General features: G+C 40.4%; 1 protein-coding gene across 2 annotated transcripts; it reads right to left on the reverse strand.

Annotated features, from left to right (window-relative positions):
* Positions 1 to 909: 909 nt before the first annotated feature.
* On the reverse strand, positions 910 to 22,647 carry SLC39A13 (solute carrier family 39 member 13). Of its 2 annotated transcripts, XM_039357492.1 has the most exons (10): positions 22,530 to 22,647; positions 14,779 to 15,081; positions 13,607 to 13,720; positions 12,252 to 12,373; positions 11,275 to 11,424; positions 7,048 to 7,137; positions 5,166 to 5,216; positions 3,216 to 3,348; positions 2,858 to 2,957; positions 910 to 1,620 (listed from the first exon to the last, which is right to left on the reverse strand). In XM_039357492.1, the coding sequence occupies exons 2-10, from the start codon at positions 15,044 to 15,046 to the stop codon at positions 1,545 to 1,547; spliced, it is 1,104 nt and encodes a 367-aa protein (XP_039213426.1). In that variant the 5' UTR covers positions 15,047 to 15,081; positions 22,530 to 22,647; the 3' UTR covers positions 910 to 1,544. The 2 variants fall into 2 exon arrangements, with proteins under 2 accessions (XP_039213426.1, XP_039213434.1); XM_039357500.1 differs by lacking the exon at positions 22,530 to 22,647 and having other exon boundaries at positions 14,779 to 15,172.
* Between the last annotated feature and the right edge of the window lie 5,032 nt (positions 22,648 to 27,679).

Here is a 27,679-nt window from a genome sequence, read left to right on the forward strand (position 1 = left end):
AAAACCTGCAGAACAAGACTAATCCTGCTGCTTTTAAGCTACCTCATGGCCAGAATAAATAAAAAAAATTTTTCATTTCGTGCTACATTTGGAAGAAGGATATTGTTGGCCTTCTTAGGTTCTATCTTCTGATTGTGGGCCCTTAGAGGTTTTTGGAGTTGAGCTCCATCGTCCCCAGTTACTGGTGACATTCTACTTTTGCGAAAAAGTGATAGCTAGAAATAGGGTTATGAAATAATCCATGTAGGCATTTCCAATGTAATTCCTGATATCATAATAAAAATGTACTGAAGGAGCCCACGAAAGGCTCAGCTGAATCCAGTCAGATTTCCCGTTACCCACTTTTAGAAGTGAGAAATCATCAATTCTAGAACCAGATTAGGAAACCTAGATACCTCTTCAGATGTTTTGGATTACCAAACCAAGCCCCCTTGCTAATGGCCCTACTGGCTGGGAGAAATGGAAGCTGAAATCCCATACAAGTCGAGGGAATTATAATTATCTATCTCAGAAAAAGTGCAAAGATGCTTTATGGTAGTGTTTCTCAACCTTGACAATTTTAAGGCATGTGGACTTTAACTCCCAGAATTCCACAGCCAGCAATGCTGGCTGTGGAATTCTGGGAGTTAAAGTCCACATGCCTTAAAATTGTCAAGGTTGAGAAACACTGCTTTATGGGAAAGGAAGACCTCAAAGTGACAGGAAACACACTTCATCTCTCCTGTCTCCATTTTAAAAAGGATTTCAGAGAGGGAAGCACTGGAAAAGCTCTCTAGCTGAGACCCTGAAAAGTCTCTTCTGGTCCAGATATACCGAGCTAGATGGGCAAACGTAAGATTCCAACATATGTCAAATAACAACCAGGTATTTTGCTGCTGGTGACGTACTTGAGCCCAGGAGAGGAAAAACTTTTTTTTTTGTTTTGCCTGCATGCATTACAGGGCTGCAGTCTTGCTTTCTGTTTCATTCTGGAGTTTTGTCCAAGCGATCCAGCACACAGAATGGTCTGACAGGCGCCAGCATCAGTTCCACCGAAAGAGGTCCTTCCCTTTCATTGCTGCTTTTTTGTTTTGATTATTATTTTTTTATATTTAAAAAAGACACTCAAACACTTCTAAAAAAATCCCCCATCTTTTCTCAAAATTTTGGATGTCTAGCTTTGTGCCTTTGAAGAAGAAGGAGGAGGAGGAGGAGGAGGAGGAAGAAGAAGAAGAAGAAGAAGAAGAGGAGGAGGAGGAGGAGGAGGAAGAAGAAGAGGAAGAAGAGGAAGAGGAAGAAGAGGAAGAAGAAGAAGAAGAAGAAGAAGAAGAAGAAGAAGAAGAAGAAGAAGAAGAAGAAGAAGAAGAAGAAGAAGAAGAAGAAGAAGAAGAAGAAGAAGAAGAAGAAGAAGAAGAAGAAAGACACTTCCTTTGTTCACCACCCTGAGCAGCAGTCAGATCCACAGGCGCATGAGGAAGAAAGATCCCTTGGTGTCCCTTGACTCCTTTGTGACACTTCAGAGGGAGGCAGCTTTGTGAAACAGCAGAAAAAGAAGCCGGAGCCCCTCATTTGGTAGTGAAGGAAAAAAGCACCATGACAACGATGCCGGCGCAGAGGCAGAAGACTTGTTGCACCGAGTTCCTAGGCAAGGAAAGGAGAAGAAAAAGACAGTCGTGAAATTTATGTCAGGCTCACCCTCTTATTTATTTACTTTTTATCTTTCCTGGACCTCTCTCTCCCACCACTCCATTACAAGTTGTTGTGGGTACAAAACAGGTAAGAGCTTCCAAAGAAAAGGTGGGTTACAAATCAATTGCCGCGCACCAGGGATTATTAGCGGCCGAGGCCCTATGAAAGAAACTTACAACATGGCATCATAGTTTGTATTCCTTTTGCACTTTTCAAAATAAAAGTTTTGATTTGTGCTCTGATGCCACAGAACCAGTCTTCTGGATTTCCCAAAGAAATCTGAAATGTCTGAAAAAGATGGTTTTCCAGGCACATTTTTTTTTCTTCTGTTTATGATCGGTCATTTTTTTTTTCAGGAAAGCCCCTACTGCTGCAATGTCCCATTCCCAACACCTGATAAAGCTCATTAAGAAAAGTGGAAGTGTGGACAAGTGCTGCAGACTCAGGCAGTTTCCAGAATGAAATGCTGGGCCCCGGCACCAAACATCTGGCTGAGCTGCTTGCAAGCAGTCCTCAACTTATGACCACAATTGAGTCCAACATTTCAGTTGCCACGTGAGACAGTTGTTAAATAGGCTTGGCCCCGTTTTATGACCTTTCTTGCCATAGTTGTGAAGTGAACCACTGCAGTTGTTCAGTCAGTAACATGGTTCTAAAATGAACCTGGTTTCCCCCCGTTGACTTTGCTTATCAGAAAGGTTGTACAAGGCGATCACGTGACTCTGGTACGTTGCGCCCATCATAAATATGAATCAGTTGCCAAGCATCCGAAACTTGATCACATGACTATGGGGATGCTGCAATGGTCATATGTGTGAAAAACAGTCATAAGTTGCTTTCTTTGATGCTGTTGTAACTCTGAGCCATCACTAAGCAAACCGTTGTAAGTCAAGGATTAGCTGTAATAGGCAGCCACTGACATTCATCTGGGCTGGCTGTTTTAATCACACTGCTACTCACGGCCCTGCCTTTGGGGTCAAATTCTCTTTCCAAATTCTCCTCAGGACCAGCTTCATGTGGGTAGCAATCCTTAGCAGCAAAGGCAAAGGAACTTCATAGAGCCCCGTCCTCATTAAAAAGTTATGTCACAAAGCTTTTCTAGTCTTCGGGGTTTCAAATGACTCTCTTTTGTTACGGCTATTCAAGATTTTCTTCGTTAAAAAAAACAATTCATTAGAGCAACTCTTACCACAGATTCTTCTCTTCCAAGAGATCGGGCACCACGTTGACCAACGCAATGTACAGGAATCCTCCAGAGGTGAAAGGGAGAATCCAAGCGATGGTTTCCCCTGAAGAGAGGATGGACAGCACATTACTATCCAAGGGATGCCCGTATTTTATATTCTATGCCAGGGGTCCTCAAACTTGGCCACTTTAAGACCTGTGGACTTCAACTCCCAGAATTCCCCAGCCAGCACCTGGTAAAGTTGGCTGGGGAATTCTGGGAGTTGAAGTCCACAAGTCTTAAAGTGGCCAAGTCTGAACACATCTAGAGCCAAAGGCAATGGAGCTTCTAAGCCATCTGCGGTGCGTTCTAAGAACCTTACCTGTCCCTTTGGGTGACTGAGTACAGATGGCAAAGCAAGCGCCCAGGATGCCCCCAAGAGCTGTAGAAAGTTGTAGCTTGGCTGCACTCCAGCGATCAAATCCAGCCCGGAGGAGAATGACAAAATCCCCCACCTACAGATAGGGAAAACAGACTGTAGCATTCAGGAGTAAGGCACCCAGTATGAAAATGGTACGGTGGGCTGTGATATGTTACTTAAGGCCGCTGTTCCAGGGAGGGTGGGGTGACTTTGCTTAAAACCGGGCTCTGGAGGGGGCTAATCAACTGGGGCTTAGCAATCTGCTTGTTTGTTATTTTTATTAAATAAGCAGGAAAACAACAGGAAAAGAAAAAGAATATATACAGATAGTCCTCGACTTACAACCATTTATTTAGCAACAGTTTGAAGTTACAATGGCACTGATAAAAGTGACTTGCAACCAGTCCTCACACTTATGACCACTTCAGCATCCCTAGGTGTCAAGGTATTGATTTAAAAGCTAACCAGCTTATGTAATGTAAGATGTAATGATGGGGATGACTCAGCAGGGTCTGTGTCTCTTTAAGAGCCTTATATAAAGGGAAGGATCTGCTGATGTGCTCTCCTCTCTTCCATTTCCTGCTGTAATTGTGGTTTGTTGGATCCTGCTGTATTACCACATGTATGTATATTGTTCTTGGTATATAATATTGTAGATGGTGTTAGATAAACCACCATTTAATATAGACCTCCATTTACTGTGTTTACTCCTGGATTATCTCGCGCAATAAGACTGTGCACGCTCTAGCACTAGGGTCAAATGATCAGAATTCGGGGGCTTGGCAACTGGCGTGTGTTTATGATGGTTGCAGCCTTTCCAGGGTCACATAATCACCATTTGCGACCTTCCCAGCTGGCTTCTGACAAGCAAAGTCAATGGGGGGAGCCATATTCACTTAATAACTGCATGATTCACTTAATGACTGCGTCGAATCATTTAACAACCCTTGGTAAAATCATCATAAAATTGGGCGCCGCTTTCTTAACAACCTTCTTGCTTAGGAATAGAAAGTTTGGTTCCAATTGTGGTCATAAGTCAAGGATTATCTGTACAGTAAAAAAAAAAAAGTACATAACATAGTAATCCTTAGTCATCTATGCTGTTATTTGTCTTTTTTTTGCTGTTGTTGCGGTTGCCGTTAATATTATTATTACTGTGCATTAAGCTTTGCACTAAGGGTGCCCTCATAGTTAAGTAGCACTTAGGAGATAGGAAAAGAAGGAGAGAAAAAAAAATAAGAGAGGGACTACTGGAATGCTTTTTTTCCTATAATGTCAATAATATTGATATTATGCAAAATATTATTATGCTGATTATGAATTTCCCCTTCCCCTCCAATTAATGGGCTGAATTTTTCCACCAACCATATCTCAGCCTAGGATTTACTGTGATAAGATAGGCTTGAAACATTTTAATAAATACGTACAATTAAAGAAATTCCAAGATTCAGAGCTGCGAGTAATTAATGACAAAGCCTAAGCTAAGATACAATGCACTGCTTTTCTCCAACACACAGGCCTGGAAATGCACTGAAACATCTAGATGTGGTTTAGCCTGGAGAGCGCCAGATTGGGAATATAGTTTTTTGGTTTTTTTGCCTTATAAAAGAAGACAGCTCTTCTGCTTGCTTCATAAGAAAGGATGCTAAGCCATATCTACCATCTGCTATACCCTTATTTTGGCAATGAGGAAACAAAAAGATCAAGATGTGTTCCCATCCACTGATGGCCTTTCCCCTCTCTTCCAATATTAATGTTCACACTGTATTACCAACAGAAGAAAAGGTTTGTCTGCTCGTGGCTTACATCAGTCTGCACAGCTCTCTGTGTTACTGACATATGTGTATCTACCCAGGATTTCTGCTCAACATGAGCTCAGCTTCCCAGCACACATATTCCAGATACACTCACCTCGTGGGGTATCTCATGTAGAAGAATTGCCAGGGTTGTAAGGAGCCCAACCTAAAAATCAAGGAGACAAAACTAGCTACGAGAAATTTTTATAGCTCAATAGGGTGGCACTAGCAGCAATACATGGTTCTCCCTGGGCTTTCTGTGGGTAATAAAGAAACAGCTCTTTTATATCCAACAATGATCTATGCAGTTTTAGCATTTAGAGTACTAATAGGAAATACCCAAGTGGAATTTGGAGGCTTTGTTGTAAATATTAAAGAGGAACATGGAAAAAAGATGAAATTGTTTCCTAAATATTATGCACATCTTCTAACGGAGTATGAATAGACAATCTGTGGCCCAGAACCTCATGAGGTCCTCAACCTTAAACAACAAAGCCTGAAGAGTCCTTCTTCCTGGCCAACTGATCCTTTTAATCATCTACATAGCTAGCTGGCACAAATCACTATCTTTCTGTTGCCATAATCAACAGGAAACTAAACAATCCAAACTTTGCCAGTCATGTGACTATTTGATCAGTTGATTGGCGGAATCAAATCAAGGATTTCCTGCTGCTGACAATGCCATGAATCAAGTTATTTGTTTACAGAGAAAGGAGTATGATGGAGAGCTTAAGTGAATAACGTGTGTTTGATGGGTTGCATTAAGTGTATGTGTTACAATGAATTTTCATGTATGTGATGCCTCCGTTCCCCTAGGCTGGCCATCACATCCTTTCATGCTTATATATCATAAGCCACCCAGATTTTGTCTCAAGTTGGTTGGCGCTGAAATCAAATGAATCCTCATCATCCTATGTAATCTTGGGGTCAAAAGTTGTGTTTATTTATATATGATTAAAACGACATCCTGGTTTTTTGTCCACATACAGTTAAGGCAGCTTACAAAATTAATATATATATATACTATAAAATGAATGAACAAAAAAAGCAATTAACCTAGCAAGCAAGTGACAAATAGTGCTGATCTTTTAAGAAAGATAGTATATGAGTCCTACATTTTGCAGCCAGATAGCTGTCTAGTTGCCACCCTTTACATTCAGTACCACTCTTGGACACTTCACAAGAGCAGACAGAGCTTTGCTGCATCCTCTCCCATGGAGTAGGATTACTCTATGAACTTCCACTACATGTTCAATGTAATTTGTCCTAAGAGTTCTTCCAGTTGCATTTGAAACCTCCTCCGTTGTACTTCATTGGGAAGAAGGCAAATCCTCTGGGCCATCTCCTTATTTTGCAGATCTGTCAAGGCTTTAACTCTGTTGTCAAAATGAAAGCAAGAAATTCCCCAAGCATATTTAGCAAACCCCTGGATCTATTACATGCTTGGGCTGGACTATTTTAACTCTACAATGGTTTACAGCAGCCATTAATCTAAACTGACAGGACAGTAATCTGTCCAAGAGAATGGAATTAAAACAGTTCCTCCATTTTGGGATCATGGGAACCAATCAAATACCACACCTGCTATATGTCCTATATAAGTGCAGCCAGAACAAACTGGGCTAGATCGATGGTCATGGTGACCTGCAATCCTAAGCCTTCCTACTTCACAACTTTAATATGGACACTTAAGTCTTTCAAAACAAGAAGTGTAGAATAGTTGCCTGACAGATATCATCCTGATTAGCTTATAAAGAGATACTGTTGTGCAACAAGATGGACAGTGCACCACAGTATCCCTGCACTGCCCAAGCCACAACCTAAAGGTAGCAATAGATATTCAATATAAACAGACTGGATATTGGATAGAGATGGAATTCTTAGTATGTTCGTATTAAAAGTAAAGGAAGCAACATATTTGGGAATAGGGCACATGTCTTTTTAAAACATCTTCATGTTGCTAAAGGAGAGCTGGTGTCCTAAAGAAGTGAACTTACCTTTCTGCTGACCAGGAAGCTGGCTGCCACTGCCAAGCCATGTGTGAAATTATCTATTGTATTGGCCAAGAGATTGAGATATCCACTCATCTGCCCAGGGCAAAGGGGAGGGATGAAGAAGAACAAAAAGAAAGGAATTCAGAAGCTTCAGGATTAACCAACAACGTCATTTTCACAAGCAAAGGAGAAAACATTTATTTCATTTCTAGTTTTTGCTTACATGTACCTTAGCTTTTGCATAAATGTTGTTTTGCATAACGTTGCTTGCCACAGATGAGCACAGGTAGTCCTCAATTTACATGCACAATTGAGCCCAAAATATCTGTTTGCTAAGTGAGACATTTGTTAAGTGAGTTTTGCCCCATTTTATGACCTTTCTTGCCTCAGTGTTGTTAAGTGAATCACTGCAGTTTTTAAGTTAGTAACACAGTTGTTAGGTGAATCTGGCTTCCCCATTGACTTTGCTTGTCAGAAGGTCGCAAAAGGAGATCACATGATCCCAGGACACTGCAACCGTCATAAATACGAACAAGATGCCAAGCATCCACAACTTGATCACATGATTATGGGGGTGCTGCAATGGTCGCAAGGGACGTTGTAACTTTGAACAGTTACTGAATGAACTGTTGTGACTTCTTGTATAGTTGTGCAGAAAGGCACATCTAGTCAAACTGTATTTTTTAGTGAATCCTTATGTTGACAGAGCCTGACACAACAGCTTCATGATATAAAGCTAAACACAATATATTTCTATAAATTTGAATATAGACTTAGTATTTATGAGCTGTTGACAACAATGAACATGACAAGTGCAGATGAATAAACTATAGTTGATTCAGGGTTACTTCTTTTTCTAACTGTAACATTCTTAAGGCAAAAAAAAAAAGGTGATCAATCTCTTCAGCCTACAAGGAAATAAAATCAATACCACAGATAAACAATACTCTGATCTTCTAACCTCTCAAGTTGTGATTGTTGTCGTCTCTACTTCCAACAACCACTGGGTTTCTCCAAGCAGTTGTCTGAACATTTGAAAATGAAGCTAATTCACTGTTACAAAGAGGGAGAAAGGTATAAAAATATTGAACCAATTTTAACTAGGAGAGACAAGAGTTAAGAAATAGATATTCTGAAAAACGGAAGCCATATATCAACGCAAACAACCTGCTTAAAAGTTCAGCTAAAACTGGAATAGTTATCAAGAGGTTCACAGCATTGCTTACGCAACGATGATCTGCTTGGAAGATTTGTCAGTGGGAAACCTCTCTTTCAACTTTGTCATTAAAGTCAGATAGAAGAAAACTTTAATCCAGAAACATTTGGAACAAAGCACTTTTTACTGATGAAATAAAAAGTGAACTGTTCAGTCATAACCACATAGGATAGATCAGAGAAACATCTGAAGAAAAAAAAAGTTTCTTGGCCAATAATTATGTTCTGGGCTTACGTGGCAGAGAGTGGCACAAGAAATATTGTCCCGATGGCACGGTTCCATCTAAACCTCACTGGGTCCTAAAATTAACAACTCATTGTCAGTGAAGAAACTAAAGCTAAACAGAAGTTGGATATTTCAACATGATTTGAAATACACGTCCCAATCCACCATGAGTTATTTACAGGAAAAAATGATAAAGCTTTTAGTAATTTAGTAATGGCCTTCACTTTACCCAGACTTGAATATTATGGGAAACCTGTGAGGAGATTGTGGAATATCAGTTTTAGTGACCTGGGATAGCTGCAGTACTGCTCATGGGAGCCAGCTTCTGCAGTGAGTAAAAGGGGAAAAGATAGCTCAGTTTTGGCCTTGAATGGCAGCCGGGCTATCATGATGGCTAATATGCAGACTAGCTGGTCTGTTGTGGTGAAATGTTGAGACAGCAGTCCCATAGGTGTTGGGGATTAGAGACGGGGAGACCTTCCTCCTCAGTTGTTGAGGGGAATGCTGCTGATTTGGCTAAAAATTGGAAAGGGAGAAAGGAGAGGAGAAAAGGAGAGAGAGGCGAAAATCTATCCAGAGAGTGAATATAGTGGCTGGAGAGAAAAGTTGGCGAAAGAAGTTAAATGTCTGAGGCAGTTGTCGGTTTCTGACTAAGAAGGGAGAAGATCCAGGCGTGGCTTTCCTGGAGAAAGAGAAATGAAGGCCCAGAGGGACTAAAGCTTTACCCAAGACCCTAGAACAGTGTTTCTCAACCTTGACAATTTTAAGGCATGTGGACTTCAACTCCCAGAATTCCACAGCCAGCAATGCTGGCTGTGGAATTCTGGGAGTTGAAGTCCACATGCCTTAAAATTGTCAAGGTTGAGAAACACTGCCCTAGAATAAGAAGGACTGGCTGCAGGCAGCGGAGGAGTGCATCAGCTGTCATGGAAACGCCAGGGCAAAACATTAAAGCCCATTCCTTTCTTTCCTCTCTCTCTCTTATCAAGCCCAGAAATGGGGAAGGGAATCAGAGAGAAAAGGGGAGGAAGGAGAGATAGAAGGGGATAGTCTCTGGGAGGGAGACTTAGGAGGAAACCCAACACTGGGACTGTGTTGTAAATATTTGTTGCAAACATTTGTTGTAAATAGTTTTTTTTTAAGCAAAAAAGTATCTACTGTGTTGTTTTCTGTGTTGCAAAAGAACAATACACCATCCATTCAAAAAGAACCCATACCACATGGCGACAGAGAGCAATAATGCAGTGCAGGTACAGAAACCTATGATATGAATATTTCTGAGCTAGGAAAGTTCTGCAAGAGAAAGGGGGAAATTCCAATGAATACAGTAGAACAGTGTTTCTCAACCTTGACAATTTTAAGGCATGTGGACTTCAACTCCCAGAATTCCACAGCCAGCATTGCTGGCTGTGGAATTCTGGGAGTTGAAGTCCACATGCCTTAAAATTGTCAAGGTTGAGAAACACTGCAGTAGAAAGACCTCTGTTGACTACAGGAAATGTGAGAAGCTGTTATTCCTGCCAAAAGAGGTATTACAATGCTGACTAAATACCCAACTTCTGAAACTTGCCATATTCGCTACTATCCTATTCTTAATTGGCAACAGTTGTACCTGAAGAACTTGATTTCAAGTTTGCAGGAAATAGTGGTGTTTACCTTTGTAGAGGTTGTGCCAGCTTTTGTTCATTTACGGATCCATTGAATCATACAGTTTGATTAGGGTGCCTAAATTTTTGCATGCAAACTATTCACATAGTAATACTTTTATTCTGTAAACCTTATGCTGGTCTGTGACTGGAATAAAGATCTTTATTTTCTCTGAGTACAAATTTACATAATATAAATGCATTCATGCTAATAAAGACATGAATAAATATTTTGAATATGGGATCAAGGAGGTACATTGCTTTGGAAACAGCGACATGGAATTAAGTGATGTCCCTAGAAACACACAAATATAACATCCAGCCGATTCAGCATTACTGCATTTTGACGAGCATAACGCTATATGCCCTGATAGTTCTCAACAAGAACACAGCATCTATCCCTTAGCATGTGTGACCAAGTTCCTCAATTGGAAAGTGTATTTTTAAGAATACAGAGTTCCTGCACTGCAGAAAATAGCATTCCTCTAGCGATTGCAGAATAAGAATATTGTTAAAATCCAGACACTGGCTGTTTATTAAGGCTGTGCAACCATCTGAATTCAAAGAGGAAAAAAAAAAAAAGGAATTAGGTATATGTCTGCATGCACATGTCACCCCTGTTGGAACATCTTTAAATCAAATGTGTCTTTTGCTTCTTTATGGAAGGTATTACAAATCAACTTTTCCCCTTTGAATCCAGACCACTTACTTAGTCCTATTCTCTCTCTAAACCTAGCCTTACAAAGAATTAAAGTTAAGGAGAATATACTTGGGGACCAGGTATATGGGGCATTGAGATTGAGATGGTACCTTAGTTCAGTGGCAAAGGGTATCTTTTGTATATGCAAAATCTCAGATTTGCAATCCTTGGGATCTCCTATACAAGGAGGCAGCCAGAACAGATAAACCTTGCACATGTGAAAATGGGATATACAGGATTGGGTGTCTTTAATAGTCTATAAAGCAGCTCTATATTTTATAGTGCAAAGTGTAACAAATGGAAAGTTTGCTTTTCTTTAGGATCCTATCCCACTTGTTTATTTTCAACAGGCCATGAGCTTCTTTTCAGTGTTTTTCTTCAAGTGGTTTATTTTATCTCTCTATGGGCCATGGCTCTCTAGAGCCCATCAAGAAATGTTTTACCTTGATTTTCTGAGCTGATGATGAGAGTAAATGAGAAGACCCATTACAATGAGCAGTGCTCGACTTCTTTCTTTGGACTGGAGCATTTGCCTCTTGCCTACAGAAGCTGCCATTCACGGTCCTTTCGGTAACCGGTTTGCAATTATTGATCTAAATCATGGAGAAATGGCTGAACTTTATGCGTCTCCATCAAACAGTGGCTAAGAGGTTTCTCTTATTCCCTTTAAAACATCCCATTCCAAATGCAACACACAAGGTATCATTTTGAATATATACTAGGAGAGAGTAAAGTCACACAAATTAAACACCTTTATATACTCCAAACATTGCTGTGGAAACAAAATCAATATCATTCACTCCAGTTTCTCTAACTCTACCCCAAACCACACACTTAAAAAAAAAGAACCATGAAAAATTGCTGTTTTGAAATTTGCAAGACACTTCCAAAAAAGATGCTTCAAGCGCCCAGGGGCAATAAATGTAGCATCTGCCTGCAACTCTTTAAAAGCAACTCTGCCTTTCCATGGGGCTCTCCCTCCAAAGCTGCTACATGATCCCAGACAACAATGTGGGCGCTTTGAAGAACAGCAGACAGGTGCTACATCTGGATCCTTCGGCGCCGTAAAGCCTATTTTGGGTATCAAAGCACCGCGCAGCTATAGGATACACACATACAACTTTCAGAAACTAGATATTCGCAACAGTTTATGCTCAGTGCAGAAGCAGAGGGCAGAAACGGAAAAGAGAGAAATTCGACACAGTGCCTAAAGCTCTTCACTATTAGTAGAAGATTCTTATGGGGCACAATAAATGAATAAATGCCTTTCTTCTCCCCCCATAGTTTTTATACACTGAATTCCTAAACCATGAAAGAAGCTTCAAAGAAACAGATGGGATAAAGTGTCATGCGGAGCAAAGAGCAGCATATCATGCCGTATCTAAAGTGAATTCAAGTGCTCCTTCCACAGTCCACTCACCAAGTTGGCGCTTCCTTGTTTTTCACTATATGGGAACATCTTCTGCAAACTCAGGAAGGTCAGTAGGCCAATGATCACCCAGAGCCCCAGAAGCTTCTGCTGTTGGAAGCTCTGCCCTTCTCCTTGTAAGGGTGGGGAGAAGAAGTAGAGCAATCAGTTCCTGCTGTACCCCTAAAAATCATGGCTGCACATGATGATTCTTCACAGCTCTAAGTATCCCTAGGGAAACTGATTCCGTAGAAGGCAAGTTTCGTTGCTTTATTGTACCCACAAAAGCTGGGTACCAGAAAACATAATTTGAAAAAGTATGATCTATTTATAATAAAAGTACCATAGGCTGTAATAAAAATTGTGAGAAAGGCCTAATTGTAGCATATTGATAATATAGTATCCAGCATGGAGTTTGTACTCTTGAAAAAAAATAATCTGATTTTCATCTTTCTAAAAGTCTGATTGTGGTTAATCACTTGAAAGTATTTTTTTTTTTAAAGTTAAGGGCTTGTAAGTTTGCATAACCCTGTTTCCTTCTGGCTATTACTGTATATTTAACTCCTTTTCTTCCTAGATTCTTCATTGATGTAATTTCCTACCTATTCAGGTTTTGCTATGGAACGTTGATTTTATTTTTTGAAAGCCCGAGTCCTGAAAGCTGTGTGTTTTATGCATTAGCCTTCGAACAAGACTAGGATTTATTGAATAAAGAATCATGTACAGCTCCGGCTATAACCATGAATGTTCAAAGCTGAAAATTTAGCATCCAAGCCTTCTCAAATTATATGCTTGCAATAGCTAATATAGCCTCCTGGCATAGCCTGGCAAGTTCTTAAATAGTACCTTTGATTAAACGGACTGCAGTCAGCTTCACGCTCTTGACTGTAGCCGAACAAGCATGGCAGGCAGACATGTGTGAGATGAGGAAGCCCAGAGGCCAGATAAGAAAACAAATGAGACACATTCCAGAAGAATCGCCCCTGACAGCTTTAAGAAAGATAACCTCTGCAAATTCAAAGCAGACAGCAAAACAAGGACAGGTGCTTCTCTTAATGGTGCTCCTGGTGTGCTACAAGGTCAGAAGATCCCATTTCTACTAATCAATCTGTTAATTATAGGGCTTTGCTCCCTCGCCATCCAAGAGTGTTATAGCACACGAAGATTCAGGAGCTGTGTTCAATTTGTCTATATTTTACCTTATTGCCCCTATAGATACACACTGGCTGTGCCTGATTCTTTGTCATACCAGGCCCTTCTATGATTGCAACCCCCCAAAATGAATCCGTTCCAGAATCTACAACACATCTTCACAGACGTGATGAAGTGGACCCGTCTCATAATCTTGATATAGGCTTGAGTGTTACCTGCAGCAGCACTACAAGTGTAGGTCCAGGCTTCCGGAAGCAAGTGGAGAAACACATTTCCCAGAAGCCCACCGACAGCAAAACTCAACAGCTGTTTCATTCGATGGGATCCCTCTGAAAAACAAATAGCAGCCAGTCACTGCAGGGTTTGCGCTTATTCTCCTACACATGACAAGTCTCAGAAGACATTTGCATACAATAGATACAGATACAGCTATTTAATCAACTCAGATCCATTGCTTCCAACAAAACACTTATAAACTTTAAACTCTAAGTCAGGAGTCCCCAACCCCCGGTCCACGGACCGGTACCGGGCCGCGGCATGCCAGAAACTGGTCCGCACAAACAAGCAAAGCCCCATCCACAGGATGCAGGCAGCACACAAAACCATGCTCTCTCTGGTCTGTGGAAAAACCTCTCTCCACGTAACCGGTCTCTGGTGCCCCAAAGATTGGGGACCTCTGCTCTAAGTTGTACTTTTGAGAACAGCAAAAGCTGCACACTGGGAGGTTCCCACTGCCATCTGTGTTGGACCCAATAGAAAAAAAACAAGATAGTTGACGTCTGGCCCTTTGGCAAATAAACAAGTTATGGGTATTCCAAAGATCTGATCACTTGCTAGAGAATATATTGATTGATTTAACCCACACACGTATTTAAGATGTAAGACAACACAACTGGGTGGGCACTGGCAAAAACTGAAAAGCTACTGAGAAGGTACCGAGTTAGCTTTCTTGTGGCCAGTGAGTAGAGCTTCAATCTTCTGTCTGATATTTTGGTCATTGCTATAACTAATGGAAATCAAATGGTACAAACTGCTCAGGTACATGCAAAAGCACTTCCTTATCTTCCTTTAAATAAATCAGAGAATTCCATTTCTTGGGTTGCGAAATTTTGGTTAACAAGATAAAATATGACGGGTGAAGTCCAAAGTGACTTTTAAACTACTCAGTGAACAAAACATGAGGCCTCACCTTTAGCCATGACGTTACTTTGCAAAACGACAAAACAGATTATTATCACATTTCAAAGAAGGAGCATTACATGGCCATAAATAGCACTCAGCTACTGCTTTAAACATACAGGCCTTCTCTAGTGTTCACTGACTGGGGAGAACAGGCACAAATGATAGGCAAGATTAACAAGAAGGCTTTGCTGAAGAACTGGTCTACCTTCTGATTTCAGTGCTGCTCCTGTCTCGAGAGGAACGAAGAGTAGAGGAAGGACCCCACTCAATCCCACCATAAGAGAACCAATCAGAGAACAGATCCAGGCATCTAGGCGTTCTTCACTGAATACAGCTCCCCAGGACTCAGCATCTTTTTCACACAGGGAGCTCGTCCCATGGGTTGCCTGGCTCAATGGAAGATCCTGGGCCTGACAGACGGCACCGAGCAACAGGAAAGAGAGAATTCCACGGCGGAGCAACCTTTCCCCCATCGTGACTCTGTGGAATCAGCCTGGCTGGATAATCCCTGAAAGCAAGAGAGAAAAATCAGATTTATGTTTGTTTTTTTACTATCAGTGAGTTGAAAATCACCTCTCTCACAGCATCTATTCTCCTTGTTCCCATTCAGATTACCTCTCTTTTTATTTCAAGGAGAGCAACGTTAATCCAGTTTTGTTTATATTAAATAGGGAAATGTCACTCAGCGCCATTCCTGATTGACTAGTCTTATGTACATAAAAGGCAAAAATATTTACCCCTGCCATACCCAACCCACCACAGAATTATAATAGGGATAGTGATAGGGCACACTCATCTGCCAAGAAAAACCTTTACTTGTAAAGAAAGAACATTGGAAAAAAGAGGATATATGCCTTTGGCTCAGCTGAGAAACCAATTGCCAGTTAGCTCTTCCTCCTTCCTGAACGGATTCCATCCACCAGGCCTTAGGGCAGAAGAGACATACCGTATATGCCGGCGTCTTAGGCGACCCGGCGTATAAGACGACCCCCGTCTTTATAGCTGGGCCGCATTCCTAGAACGTCGTCTTATACGCCGGAAACTACCGGTATTTCCGGCGTATAAGACGACTCCCATCTTTGGCGCCGATTTCAGCGCTCGCGGAAGTCGTCTTATACGCCGGCATTTACGGTAGTTAGGAGGAGACATCCATTCTTGTGCTCCTTGAACCCTCAGCACTTTTCTATACTGTTGACCATGGTATCCTTCTGAGTTCTCTCTCTCTCTCTCCCTCTCCCTCCCTCTCAATGGTGAGATCAACCATTGGTTTGGGTTCAGTATCATCAGTAAGATGCAGTATCATCAGTTGAGGGACTGTCTGTTTCTCATAACATCTGCCCAGCCAACTCAATCCTGCAGGGTTTGGTGCACTCCAGGTTCCTTCGATTAAACAAGGTAACCTACTGAGACCTCAGAAGTGCACCTTTTCTGCAGCAGTGCCTGCCCTCTGGAAGTTCCCCACCCCCACCCCAGATCCAGATGGCCCAGTTCTGCTGTCGTTTAGAAAGACCTGGTTCTTCACTCAGCCTCTGTCAGGGGAAAGTGAGACCCTTTGCTTCATTCCATCTTGTCTATCGTGCTTGCCATCTTTTACCTTTAGTTTTCATGTTTCATTGATTTTATTGTAATCTTTTGCTTGTTGTGATATGCCCAGAGTCACTGGGAGTTGGGCAGCATGCAAGTTTAATAAATCATCATCATCATCATCATTACATTTTCAGCAGTTGCATTTACAGAAACTAAGAACATTTGGGATCTCTACAAATCTGATGATATTCAAACCAAATACATACTTTTCTGATACATATACTACTGTGGGAAGTCAGAGCCCCCCAGAAAAGGAAATATTAAAAGGGGAGAAAAATATATTTTTCCTCAAAAGGATTTTTAAAAGCAGAAACCAACCCAGCCCCCAAGTCTCTCTCTTTGCCCCAAGCAGGAGCCAGCCCTATACAAATACAAATGTAACCATCAGAAAGTTGGAGCCAGAAAACTCAAGGAGACAAAGAGACCTAAAATATGCATATCCCACCTGAGATGGGATAACCCTTTACCATCAAGTATACCAGAGAGTCACACCTAAACTCAGGTCAGAATATGTGACACAGGAAATAGCCTCAAAGTTCATGCCACAGGAACAGGAAACTATTCCAAACAAAAGACTAGAGAGGGTATAAAAACCTACTGCCCATGTGCTCAGGTCCTTCTTTCCTCTGGTCTTTCCTACAAGAACCATCTTTCTGCTTCTTCAATAAACTGTAACCATCTTCCCAAAGCAGTCGCCAGGTTGCTTATTTATTCCCGGCTTGGATGAACCAGGATGAAGACTTTACTTCCAACACTACAATAGCCTCACATGGCCAAATGGTCCCTTTAAACCAGTGGTCTTCAAACTTGGCCCTCTTACGACTTGTGGACTTCAACTCCCAGAATTCCTCAGCCAGGCACGCTGGCTGAGAAATTCTGGGAGTTGAAGTCCACAAGTCATAAAAGGGCCAAGTTTGAAGATCCTTGCTTCAAATAATCAAATTAAGCCATGTTTGATTAGTCTTCTCTAGAAAGAAAATAAAAAATTAAATCCTTCCTCCCAAACAATTTCAAACAATTCCCTAACACAGAAATAAACTTATGTTGATGTCATAGTCAACACATATTTATGACTTCTGGCTGACTATATCTGACATATGGTATTAAAACTTAGAGTGAATTTCTATGAGACACTTGAGTACTTTTCCATTCAGCACATACAATCCTTCTATCAGCAGTGAATGGTCCCATTCATTGAACTGCCTATAAGTGAAAGCCAACTAGTGTAGGCAAAACACTCTGCAACACAAATTGTGTGAGCCTACCATTGGTCACAATTAAACAATTGTTTTAAGGAGCAGTCTGGGGTAGCAATGTTAATTTTTCAGCCATCCCTCTATTAGAAGACAGATCTGTATGTTCCATCTGGATTCTCTCCAAAATTTGGTAAGGGATTTTATCCTATGGCTGGATTAAGTAAGAGCCAGTTGTCAATCTGGTTACTGTTTATACATGGAATTAACCTGAATACTCCTTCAGATCCCTGGACATCTGAAGTAGTAAAAGAGAAGTTAAGAAAAAGACTCCTCCAGAGTTTATTTTTAAGTCAGTTCTTTTTTTATTTTTACTTTCAGGAGTCTTCCGTGCCCCCCCTCTCTCACACACACATGCACACACACACAGACACAATACATGGAAGTCCTTTTTTTAGATGCCACGCCTATAACAAACAAATGAACAAACAGTCATTTGCAAAAGGATGCTAAAATAGAACTCCTGTTTACATGGACCATACCCTCTTATGCCAGATTCTAGGAGTAAGCAAAGCATATCTTAATTAATTCCACTCAACAGTATTAAATGAACAATTTGTTAAAACCACCAAAAGAATTCTAATAGCCTCAATACCTTTGGGAGCATGGGAAATAATGGTAGTACCCGGATATATATCTGGGAGTTTATTTTTTATTTATTGCTGTTGTTGCTGCTGCTGTTACTGGACACATACCCTCATGAATTACTATTTGGGAGGCAGAGCTGAGTCAAGCAGGGAATCCAGCCAGACCAGAAGGTGGCAAAGATATCAGTTCTCTTTCTGAAACCCCCTTTTTTCTTTTTGACTCCCTTCTTTTTCTTCCTCCCAAGTAGCAGGCTGCAGAGAAGAGACAGATATCTCTTATCAGCAGCATGAACTCATCTTAGGATTTTGAAATTCCTGTAAATCAAAATCAGTGTGTGGGTCTAATGCCTTAATTTTTTCTTTGCTGCATGGACACTATCAAGATAAGTTATTTTTGAGTCAGCCACAAGTTATAGAGCATTATCTGTAAGCTGTGTTACTATCAAACTATAGCTAGTAGTGACTGGGAGCATGAAGCAAGAGCAGTATGCTTCTATGTGGAGCAAGACAAGAAATACTTGTCCTCCACAAATGGTGGTGGTAACAAATTGGGACAACAATCTCAAATTATAATTGGGAAGCCCTTTATGCAAGGCCCACCACTACCTTCTTTTAACGTGATCTCTACTGTTATTTTTTTATTAAATAAAAACTAACTAAAGGGAAATTATACAGAAGTATTGCATTCCTATTTTAACTATGCTTCTAATTATAACACAAAGACTCTTACGTACACATACGCAGTCTATGGACATTATGCATGCATTTTCCTTAAGATGAGACATCAAGGGAAACATTTTTAGAGCTCCTTGCAGTTCAAATAAATGGTTTCCAAAGGAGGGGGAAAAAACCCTCACATATTCCTCTAGAAATCATCAAAATTCAGATGAGCAAGTTCTGCCTGTCAATCAATTTGACTCAGCCTGTGATTGCCCAGGGAAAAAGCTTGAATGCAAAAACATACAGTCTCATGACCTAAGCACACATCCAGAGGCTGACTCAGAGCACATTCCATGCTGAAATTCCAAGGAAAGGTTTTTCTCCGAGCAATGGTGATATGACTAGCTGGGGAGCAGCTGTCTTCCTAAAGGCATCTTATCTGTTGAAGACCTTAAACAAAATAAACTGCAGGGTGTGAATAATTTCTCCAAGTCAGTGAGAACAACATGTCACTGGAGAAACAAAACTAGATGAGAAAACAATAATATGGCTTTTATTGGCGTATCTATTTGAATGATTTAAAACAGATTTTTTTCAGCCTACTGTCCTTCAAACATTTTATGACTACAACTCCTAGAATTCCTGAACTGCATAATTATAGGCTATTTTGAATATTCTTGCTTGGGGCTGTGTTCTATGTCACATTTGTCCCTCTGGCTAAGCCCGACATTTTCAGAGCTTGCTCTACTCATCAAATTTAGAGGTGGGAGGATTCCAGATGTCATCATTTTCCAAACTTTCCCATATTTTTCTGGCCTTTCCTCCATCTTTATTTTTTTTTAATTACACAAATTCCACTAAGGGGAAAAAAAAAAAAACAGAATAGCTGCACAGTGTCTTCTAAGCTGCTTGCAACGACAGCTTTCTGTCCTCAGCTAAGCGTCTACTACTTTCCTACACACACTGGCTATTGCTACTGGAAATGTAAGCTTGTACCTCATCCAATAAAAAGAAGGAGCAAAAGAGGAAATAGTCCAGAATATTAATCACATGGGAGATTTTTGGAGCTGTTAGATGGTACAGTCAGAACTTCTCCTCTTGGTTTCCTCCCTACTAATGCAAAGCTGAGAACAGGATGTCCATTAACATTTTTTTCCAGCTGATCTCTTGTCCAACAAGCCATTCTGAAAAATGAAAGAAATTACAGGCACACTTTTTGGGAAGCCCATGGCTTGTCTATAATTATGCAAGTGCTTGCAGACAAAATGTCATCTTATTTTCTACAGCGGAAATAGAAATAGCAATGAGCAAATTCATTCCCAGAGCTTTTTTTATAGTTCAGCAATAAGTGCCTGCAATTCTACTGAAAATCCTGATCTTCTGCCAACAGCTACAGCTACATAGCTTCCAATCATTTTAGCTGCACCACTGAGAGATTCAAAACATCCCCTCAGGATTTTTCCATTCTCAGCATCTTCCCTAATGACTACAGTATCCCCATTCCCATATAGCACTTCTAATCCTACAGGTGCACAGTCTTCCATCCTTTGTTAAATAAAAATGAAATGCATTACAATTTTAGATTACTTTTGATCAAGCCCTTCCACTAATACACTGAGATCTGATCTAACCTTTTGTCTGACCCATTCCTTAAAGGTGCCAGATGGCAATACTACTCCATCTATCAAAAAAGAAAAAAAAAACCCTTTTCTTTCTAAATACTTTGCAGTATTTAGTCTGTGTGTTTACTGTTTTTTTTACTGTTTTTTTTTCTAGTTCTGCGAGTTGCAAACAGACAAGTTCTGCCAGAAACCAATCACTGGAAATCTTACTAGATCCTAGATTAAGACAGATATTTTTCAAGTTAAGCAGTGTGATTTCAATCACAAAGCCAAGAAACAACTGAAAACATTACAGAAACTTAATTCTCATCCCATAAATTCTGTTTTTCTACACTTCTACAGAATCATGTAAATAGAATGCAATATGTATTATCAGTATAATTTGCCAATCAGATGGCAATAGATCCATGAACTCAAATTAGCCAACAATAATCCACTTGCAGTAGAGAGATCATTTCCCTAAACTGTCTAGATTGAGTATCTAAACAAAGATACTAATTCTTTTTTTCTGAATATCTTTTATAATCTTTTTGCAACCAATGCAAAAACCAATTACCATGGATACTCCTAGGTATAACTTATGACAAACCCCATTTAAAACCATCTACAGTACTGGTACCCATCATATCACTGGGTCAGGATTTTTCTAAGTTACAGATTATGTACATAAATAATTTTTCTTTTCACTACTTAAAATACGTTGGATACATTTCTACTTTTAATTAAACCAGAAAAGGCATTATATTAATTTTTTCTCCACATCTCCTTGATGCTAAATTGCAGTCTTTTGGGAAAAAAAGGGGAAATATCAAATCAAAATACTGTCCTTAATAATCTCCTTCCCCGGATAACAGGATAAGCTATATAAACTAGGCCTGGCTGAAAGAAGACTGAGGTATGTATCATTTCAATCTTTAGTTGGCCAGGCTGGAGTGGCCAACTATCATCTGTAATATCAACACTGCCTCCACCCCGTGAATTGGTTCCTGTGTTTATCTAGTGCCAATCAGATGTACTGAACTATTATTCTTACAACTCTTATAAATAACATCCAACTTTAATCATTCTAAATGGAAGCTATGGATTTTGTTTAATTCAGCAATTCTGGAAATCACCATAAGAAAATTGTGACATGCAATTAAACTGGATTCCATGTCATTGACATTTGACATCACTATTTTACCTCCCTACTCCATTCTTATGTCTATTTTACACATCAGACAAAACTGCATATGATGAAGTAAACTTTAGTCCACAAAAGCTTATGATACAACAAATCTGTTGCCTATTTCACTCTTACATCTGATAAGGCCTATAGTTCTAGATGATCAGAATCCATTAAACATCACAATATGATATCCACTTAATTGTTTTTCCAGGACAGCTATTTCCATGACCCATTCCATTAATTTACTTCTGAATGTATAAACTATTGGACAAATTTGACAGGAGCAGCTGGCATGTTTAAACTACTGCTGATGTAAAATAAGGAAACAAATATTGAATGTAAAATCAGATAATGACTACAGGTAAGATTAAGTATGGCTGATGTGAGAGTCAACATCACAGTGATATCTTTCATTTAAAACAGTTGTAGTTTTATCTGTAGAATAAGTTGTATTTTTTCTGGATACTACTATTGACAGCTTAAATAGAAAGGTAAGTAATGATGTCCACAAAGTTTGCATTTTAGCACACTATCTTGATAATCTATGATTCTGACTGGTTAAAACTTTGATCAGTTGAGTCTTTGGGCTATTTTCTATCTGAAGATAAAATGATGAGGTTTGAAGACAAATGTCCCAGCCCTTTCCCACAGGGTTAGAGAGGAATTCGAAATTAATTCTAAACACTCTGGAAGTCTACAAGGCTCACTATCATAAAAGTCTAGCCTTTAAATAGCAACCGACCAGGCTTTAATTAAAGACAGGGATAATGAAACTATGTGCAAGAGCAGCAACGGATTTAAACGTGGAAGGAACGCAAAAGCCGCCTTAGCCCCAGGCATCAAGCAATTTAGTTGGGTTCCTGTTCTCCACTGTTACTCGGGCAGAGAAGGCATCTCTCGCAGCATCCTCATCGACTCCACGCCAGCGCGCGTATTGCCCTCAAACAGCCCCTGGCCCGACCCGGTCCAATCTCTCAGCCCGCCCCCCCAGGAGGGAAAGGGAAGCTGCTTTCTCCATTAGGGACGATTCCGACCTATATTCTCACCCCCCCCCCCCCGAATAGGGCTGAATGCGTTACCGTCTGACACCCGGGAGCTCCAGATTGCCCCTGCCATCCAGTGCGCCTCCGCTCTGCACTCTCCCGCCCCAGCTCCGCCTCCCAAACTTAGCCACGTCGGACTCATCCCCCTCGAATCCAGCCTCCCCACTCCGGCGGAGGCTTTAGCAGATGTACCACTTCCGACGTAGTTACTGAAGGGGGAACCTTAGTCAAGTCGCACTTCGTATCTGAGCCGATACTAAAGGAGTAGGAAAAGCGGGGACGCTTTTCGGATCGGAGCTGGGAACCGACGCCTTCCAAAACTGCTCGCGTTCGTAGAGTTTGTTTTGTGAATCGGATTGGAGTTCTGATCCCTCTTTCTGCAGTGTGGGCCTCGAGTGACTTCACCTTTTGGATCACATCCTCGTCCCCTCTCCCGCGGCCCTATGATGCCTATCTCGAGCGGGGCAAGCAGTCTGCAGCTACGGCGTGGGTTTTGTGCAATTCAGACGGATGACGATTTGCGGCTGCGGTTAACGGCAGGGTTGCGCTCGCCTACTTCTGCTGGACCTCTTGGACAAGGAAGGCAGTGTTCCCTGGTTGCTGTGTTGTTGCACGGGATCCAGTGGGGCTTATCCTCACAATGGGGTCACTTAGGAAGATAAGGAAAGATCTAGCTATTAAAGCACAGGGGAAGCCGGGAAATCTTGGTCTGCCTCTGTCACACCAGCATCACCAGTCCACGAGAGTAATATAATTTTTCAGATTTTTGGATATCAGATGAGTTGAATTATTTAAAACAGTCTGAAAGCAGTGCGCCTTAGTGTTTGTTGCTGGCTAAAGTTCTTGTTAAGACCTGGATAAAGGCATGCAGCTTGTAACTGGTAATAGACTTGCCCTGCACCTATCTAGCATTTGTTGAATGATAATTTATGGATATTTGGATGAGGACCAGGGTCTCTCCTGTTTGCAGATGATTACAGTTTCTGTAATCTCCAAGAATGCTGCCTGACACCAGGCTGAATAAGAGAACATGTTATAATGAAAAATAAAATACCCAATAGCAGAATAAGGACATTTTCTCCCTATTGTTTTTTTTTTTTACTTTTTAATGATATTCCTACTGTCATAAGGATTTTCAAGTTGTCTGATGAAAGATAGATACTTAGGAAGTTGGAGGGCATAAGATGAAGTCTACAAGGCTCATCATCATAAAAGTCCAGCCCTTAAAAACCAATTGACTTGGCTTTAATTAATGACAGGGATAATGAAAATATGTGCAATAAGAGCAACGGAATTAAACGTGGAAGGAACCCAAGAGCCACCTTAGCCCCAGCAATTGAGCTGGGTTCCTGTTCTCCACTGTTGCTCAGGCAGAGGGCATCTCTTGCAGCATCCTCTTTTAGGGATACAGATGTAATGAGTCTGTATCAAATGAAACATCTTGATGGATAGCTTGGAATATTCCTAATTGTAGCCTGTTACCAGGAGAACCTATCCCATGTTCAGCTGGCAGCCTGGTATGCCAGCTATGATTTTACTGGGGCCAAGATAGACTTATCTCAGTGACCCATTTCCTGTTAATTCTTTTTAACCACTCTAGGCTACAGGTACATAAAAGATTCCTTTCTCATTTCTCTCAACACCATTATTTAAATTATGCTTGAATGGCTTTACTTGTGCTACCTGAAGGGGTTTTCTTTTCCAGTGTGGTAATCAGAATAGAGCCTTCTTAGGAACAATAGCCCATTTACGAAGTGAACAATTGGCTCAAAGTGAACAATTGGCTAATCCACACACTATAAACTGACTCTTTACTGAAGTATTTATGGCATAACAACTTTTTCATGACCAGATGTAGATGACCCAGCTGAGCCTGAGGGTGGGGTCAAATACATCAACAGTTTAGAGTCGCTACATCCTCATAAGAGATATAAGTCCAGCCCCCTCACCCCTGAAGTTAATTGACTCTTATCTGGAACCAATTTGCTTTGACTGCTAGTAGAACAGATTTGTATGTATAGGTTGTGTGGAATAAACACCTAATGCTGTTGAACTCTAACCTGGCTTCTGATTTCCTGCGCCTGACACCAAATTGCTTAAGGCTTTTCTATTGCTTTTTTTTTAAAAATGTTTTATTTCTGTTATTGTTTTTTTCTATTGTGATCATTTTATTTAAGATATTTTTGGCCTACTGGTATAAACCACTGTGGGATCTTCAGAGGAAAAGCAGATCAGAAATAAATATTGTATTTTTTTATTTTTAACTTATTTGATGTGCCTATGGTCATTGAGACTCAGACAGCTTACACGTTTAATACATTATGATGGTAGCATAATCAACCAGAAAATGAAGGATTGTAACATCAGAGAATAACCACACAGAGGCACCATTTAGCTATACAGTTTGGTGTTTCTGGCCTTTCACACCTCCTCATTTCTTTCTCTCTCTCTTTAAGGTTGAGAACTGCTGCTCTTTTATATGGTTTGGACAAAAATATCCACACTCTCTGATCCTCCTGGCAAATAATCTGAAAGGATGCATTCTATAAACTGGAGGCAAACAAGTTTCTTACTCTTACTAAAAATAGATATATCTAGCTTTTCATTCATAATTTGCAAAGCATTGATAACTTTTAAAACTAATTGAAACTAAAACCATCAGGAGACTTAAAACATCACTGGTAAAAGTTTTACTCTCGTTTTTAATGAAAGCATATTTTGGATGATAAGAGCATATATCTACTGCCACGTCCCTGCGGGAGTCGGCTGAAGCTACCATACCTAAAGATGAAAAAGGCATGTAAGTGGGGTAGACAAGAGCCAGGAATGTAAGAGAGCCCTTCAGGGAGGTAGTTAAAAAGAAATCAAGTCATTAAGGAAACAAAAGATAAAATGTCGCCTGAACCAGACATAGTTGGGCCTGGACACATGAGAACCCTCCCCCCCCCCACCACCAACACTTACCAGATATGAAAATCAGTAAGCAAGAGTAGCTCCCAGTTTTGTGAATCAGCAAGGCAAGGGCTTCTGGGGATAAAAGGGGTCCTGAAGCCTGCCCACCTGAGTCATCTTTGGATCCAGATTTGGCAGCTTCTTTCCCTCCGGCTAGTGCCTCCCACCTTAATTGAGAAGGTCATGGGTAAGTGTGGATGTGTGTGTGTGCTCGCGAGAATGAGAAAGAGCATTATAACCAGTAAAGTTTTGCTGTTATTTTAATTTCATTGGGTCTCCAAAGAAGTGGTTGTGCCTTATGTTTGGTTGAAAGTGATTTGAGTGTGGCTATTGAGCAGGGCTATGAGTGTGTGTGTCAGTAAGTGACCATAAGCTGAACCTGGGTGTGCATGTAACACCTGCCCCTCCAAAAAAAAACCCCAAGCTCTTGATGCTAAGGTTATATATTGGTGTGTTAAGGCTTCCCACAAGTTTGCAATTTTTACTGAACATACTGTTCAAACATTGCTCTGGGTGTTTCTTCTATTGGGTAATGGTGAGAGGGCAAATTCCTGACTCAGCCCCAAACAGCAGAAAAAAGGGGAACTCCACAGATGGGAAAATATTGTAACTTTAAATATTTTTAATGGGCAGGATCACTTTGATTTTCCAGTATTTTTTTCCAGTGCAGCTGCTGTTTCCCAGGCACATATATTAATGAAATCCCTGTATGTGTTTTGTTCATGACATTAAAAGTTCACCTGTATCAGTGGACTTCCTTGCTCAAATGACATTGTCATGAATATCTTTGATATCTTTGAGCAGATTTATCTGACAGGAGAGTCAAGCAAGGTATCTTTCTGCTGATATTATATTGATGATAACAAAAACTGAGAAATGGGAAGAGATGGAAAAGGAAAGAAGGTTGAAAGTCACACTGTATAATTTGTCTTTTTAATTCACGCACATGGAAAGAATACAGTTCTGTCTCTCATATCATTAGACTGACCATAATTGTTCAAGATGTTTCTCAATCAGCCTTACCTGATAATCTTTTAATTGGATTTGCCTAAAACTGAAACTCAAATCTGATATAAATAGAGTATGTACTCTTCTATGGAGTTAATGTTTCTGTACTGAAAATACTAATTGTCTTGATGTCAGGATATTGGTCTTTTACCATATCAGCTAACAAATTGGGATTGTTTGAAAGGAAAATAAAGCCATTTTTTCCATGGCTAAAACTTTATCTTTTCTCTATATGATCTCTTTAGATATATTTCATTCACAATTATTCTGCTTTAAGTACTATTGACCAGTTTATTGACCAAATAAATTACTGGAGATTCCTCATGTCAGTAGGATGGGAAAATAGACCAAAATCATCCTCTACAAAGGCAGCTACTGGAAACTCATTACTAGAACAAACTAGAAAGATTTGAATGGGAATTTGGCTGAAGAGGGTTGCAGGGCATACCCCAAACAACATGGACATTAGGAAAGCATTATAATAATCCCTTGAGAGGCAATCTGGTGTAGTGGTTAAGGCATTAAACTAGAAACAGGGAGATCATGAGTTCTAGTCCTGCCTTAGGCACAAAGCCAGCTGGGTGACTGGACCAGTCACTTTTTCTCAGCTGTTAGGAAGAAGGCAATGGCAAAGAAGGTTCTGAAAAATCTTGGCAAGAAAACTGCAGGGACTTGTCCAGGCAACCTCCAAGAATTGGACAAGATTGAATGGAAGAAAATAGAATTGTTCGCCTCCAGTGTCTACACAGTGACTGTCTTCCTATCTAAAAAGACCATGTTGACCTGTTGCATATACAAGCTTTTTTCCTTATTGGAAGAGAAAGGGAAGGGACTTAAGCGATTTGCTAAACTGAGATGCATCTGGCAAGACAAAAGGTCCCTGGACAGGATAGCTGAAATGCTTCAGGAAGGGTAAAGAAGTGAACAGCAAAAAACAGAGAAAATTCCACTCAAGGCAAATATGAGGAAGAATATGACCGCATGCGATTTTGAATGAGAATTGAAGTTGAGTAACTTTTGTAATCATACTTATGTTTGCTTGTACAAATGTAAAATCCCTCCTTCCTTCCTTCCTTCCTTCCTTCCTTCCTTCCTTCCTTCCTTCCTTCCTTCCTTCCTTCCTTCCTTCCTTCCTTCCTTCCTTCCTTTTAACTTTCTTTGTACCTTTCATGTTATACTCTTGCAAATAACTATAACATGAAATTTTTATTATGACAATCTGTGCC

Source organism: Crotalus tigris, unplaced genomic scaffold, assembly GCF_016545835.1.
Source record: "Crotalus tigris isolate CLP2741 ecotype Arizona unplaced genomic scaffold, ASM1654583v1 scf7180000017576.4783729, whole genome shotgun sequence".
Classification (NCBI taxonomy): Eukaryota; Metazoa; Chordata; class Lepidosauria; order Squamata; family Viperidae; genus Crotalus; species Crotalus tigris.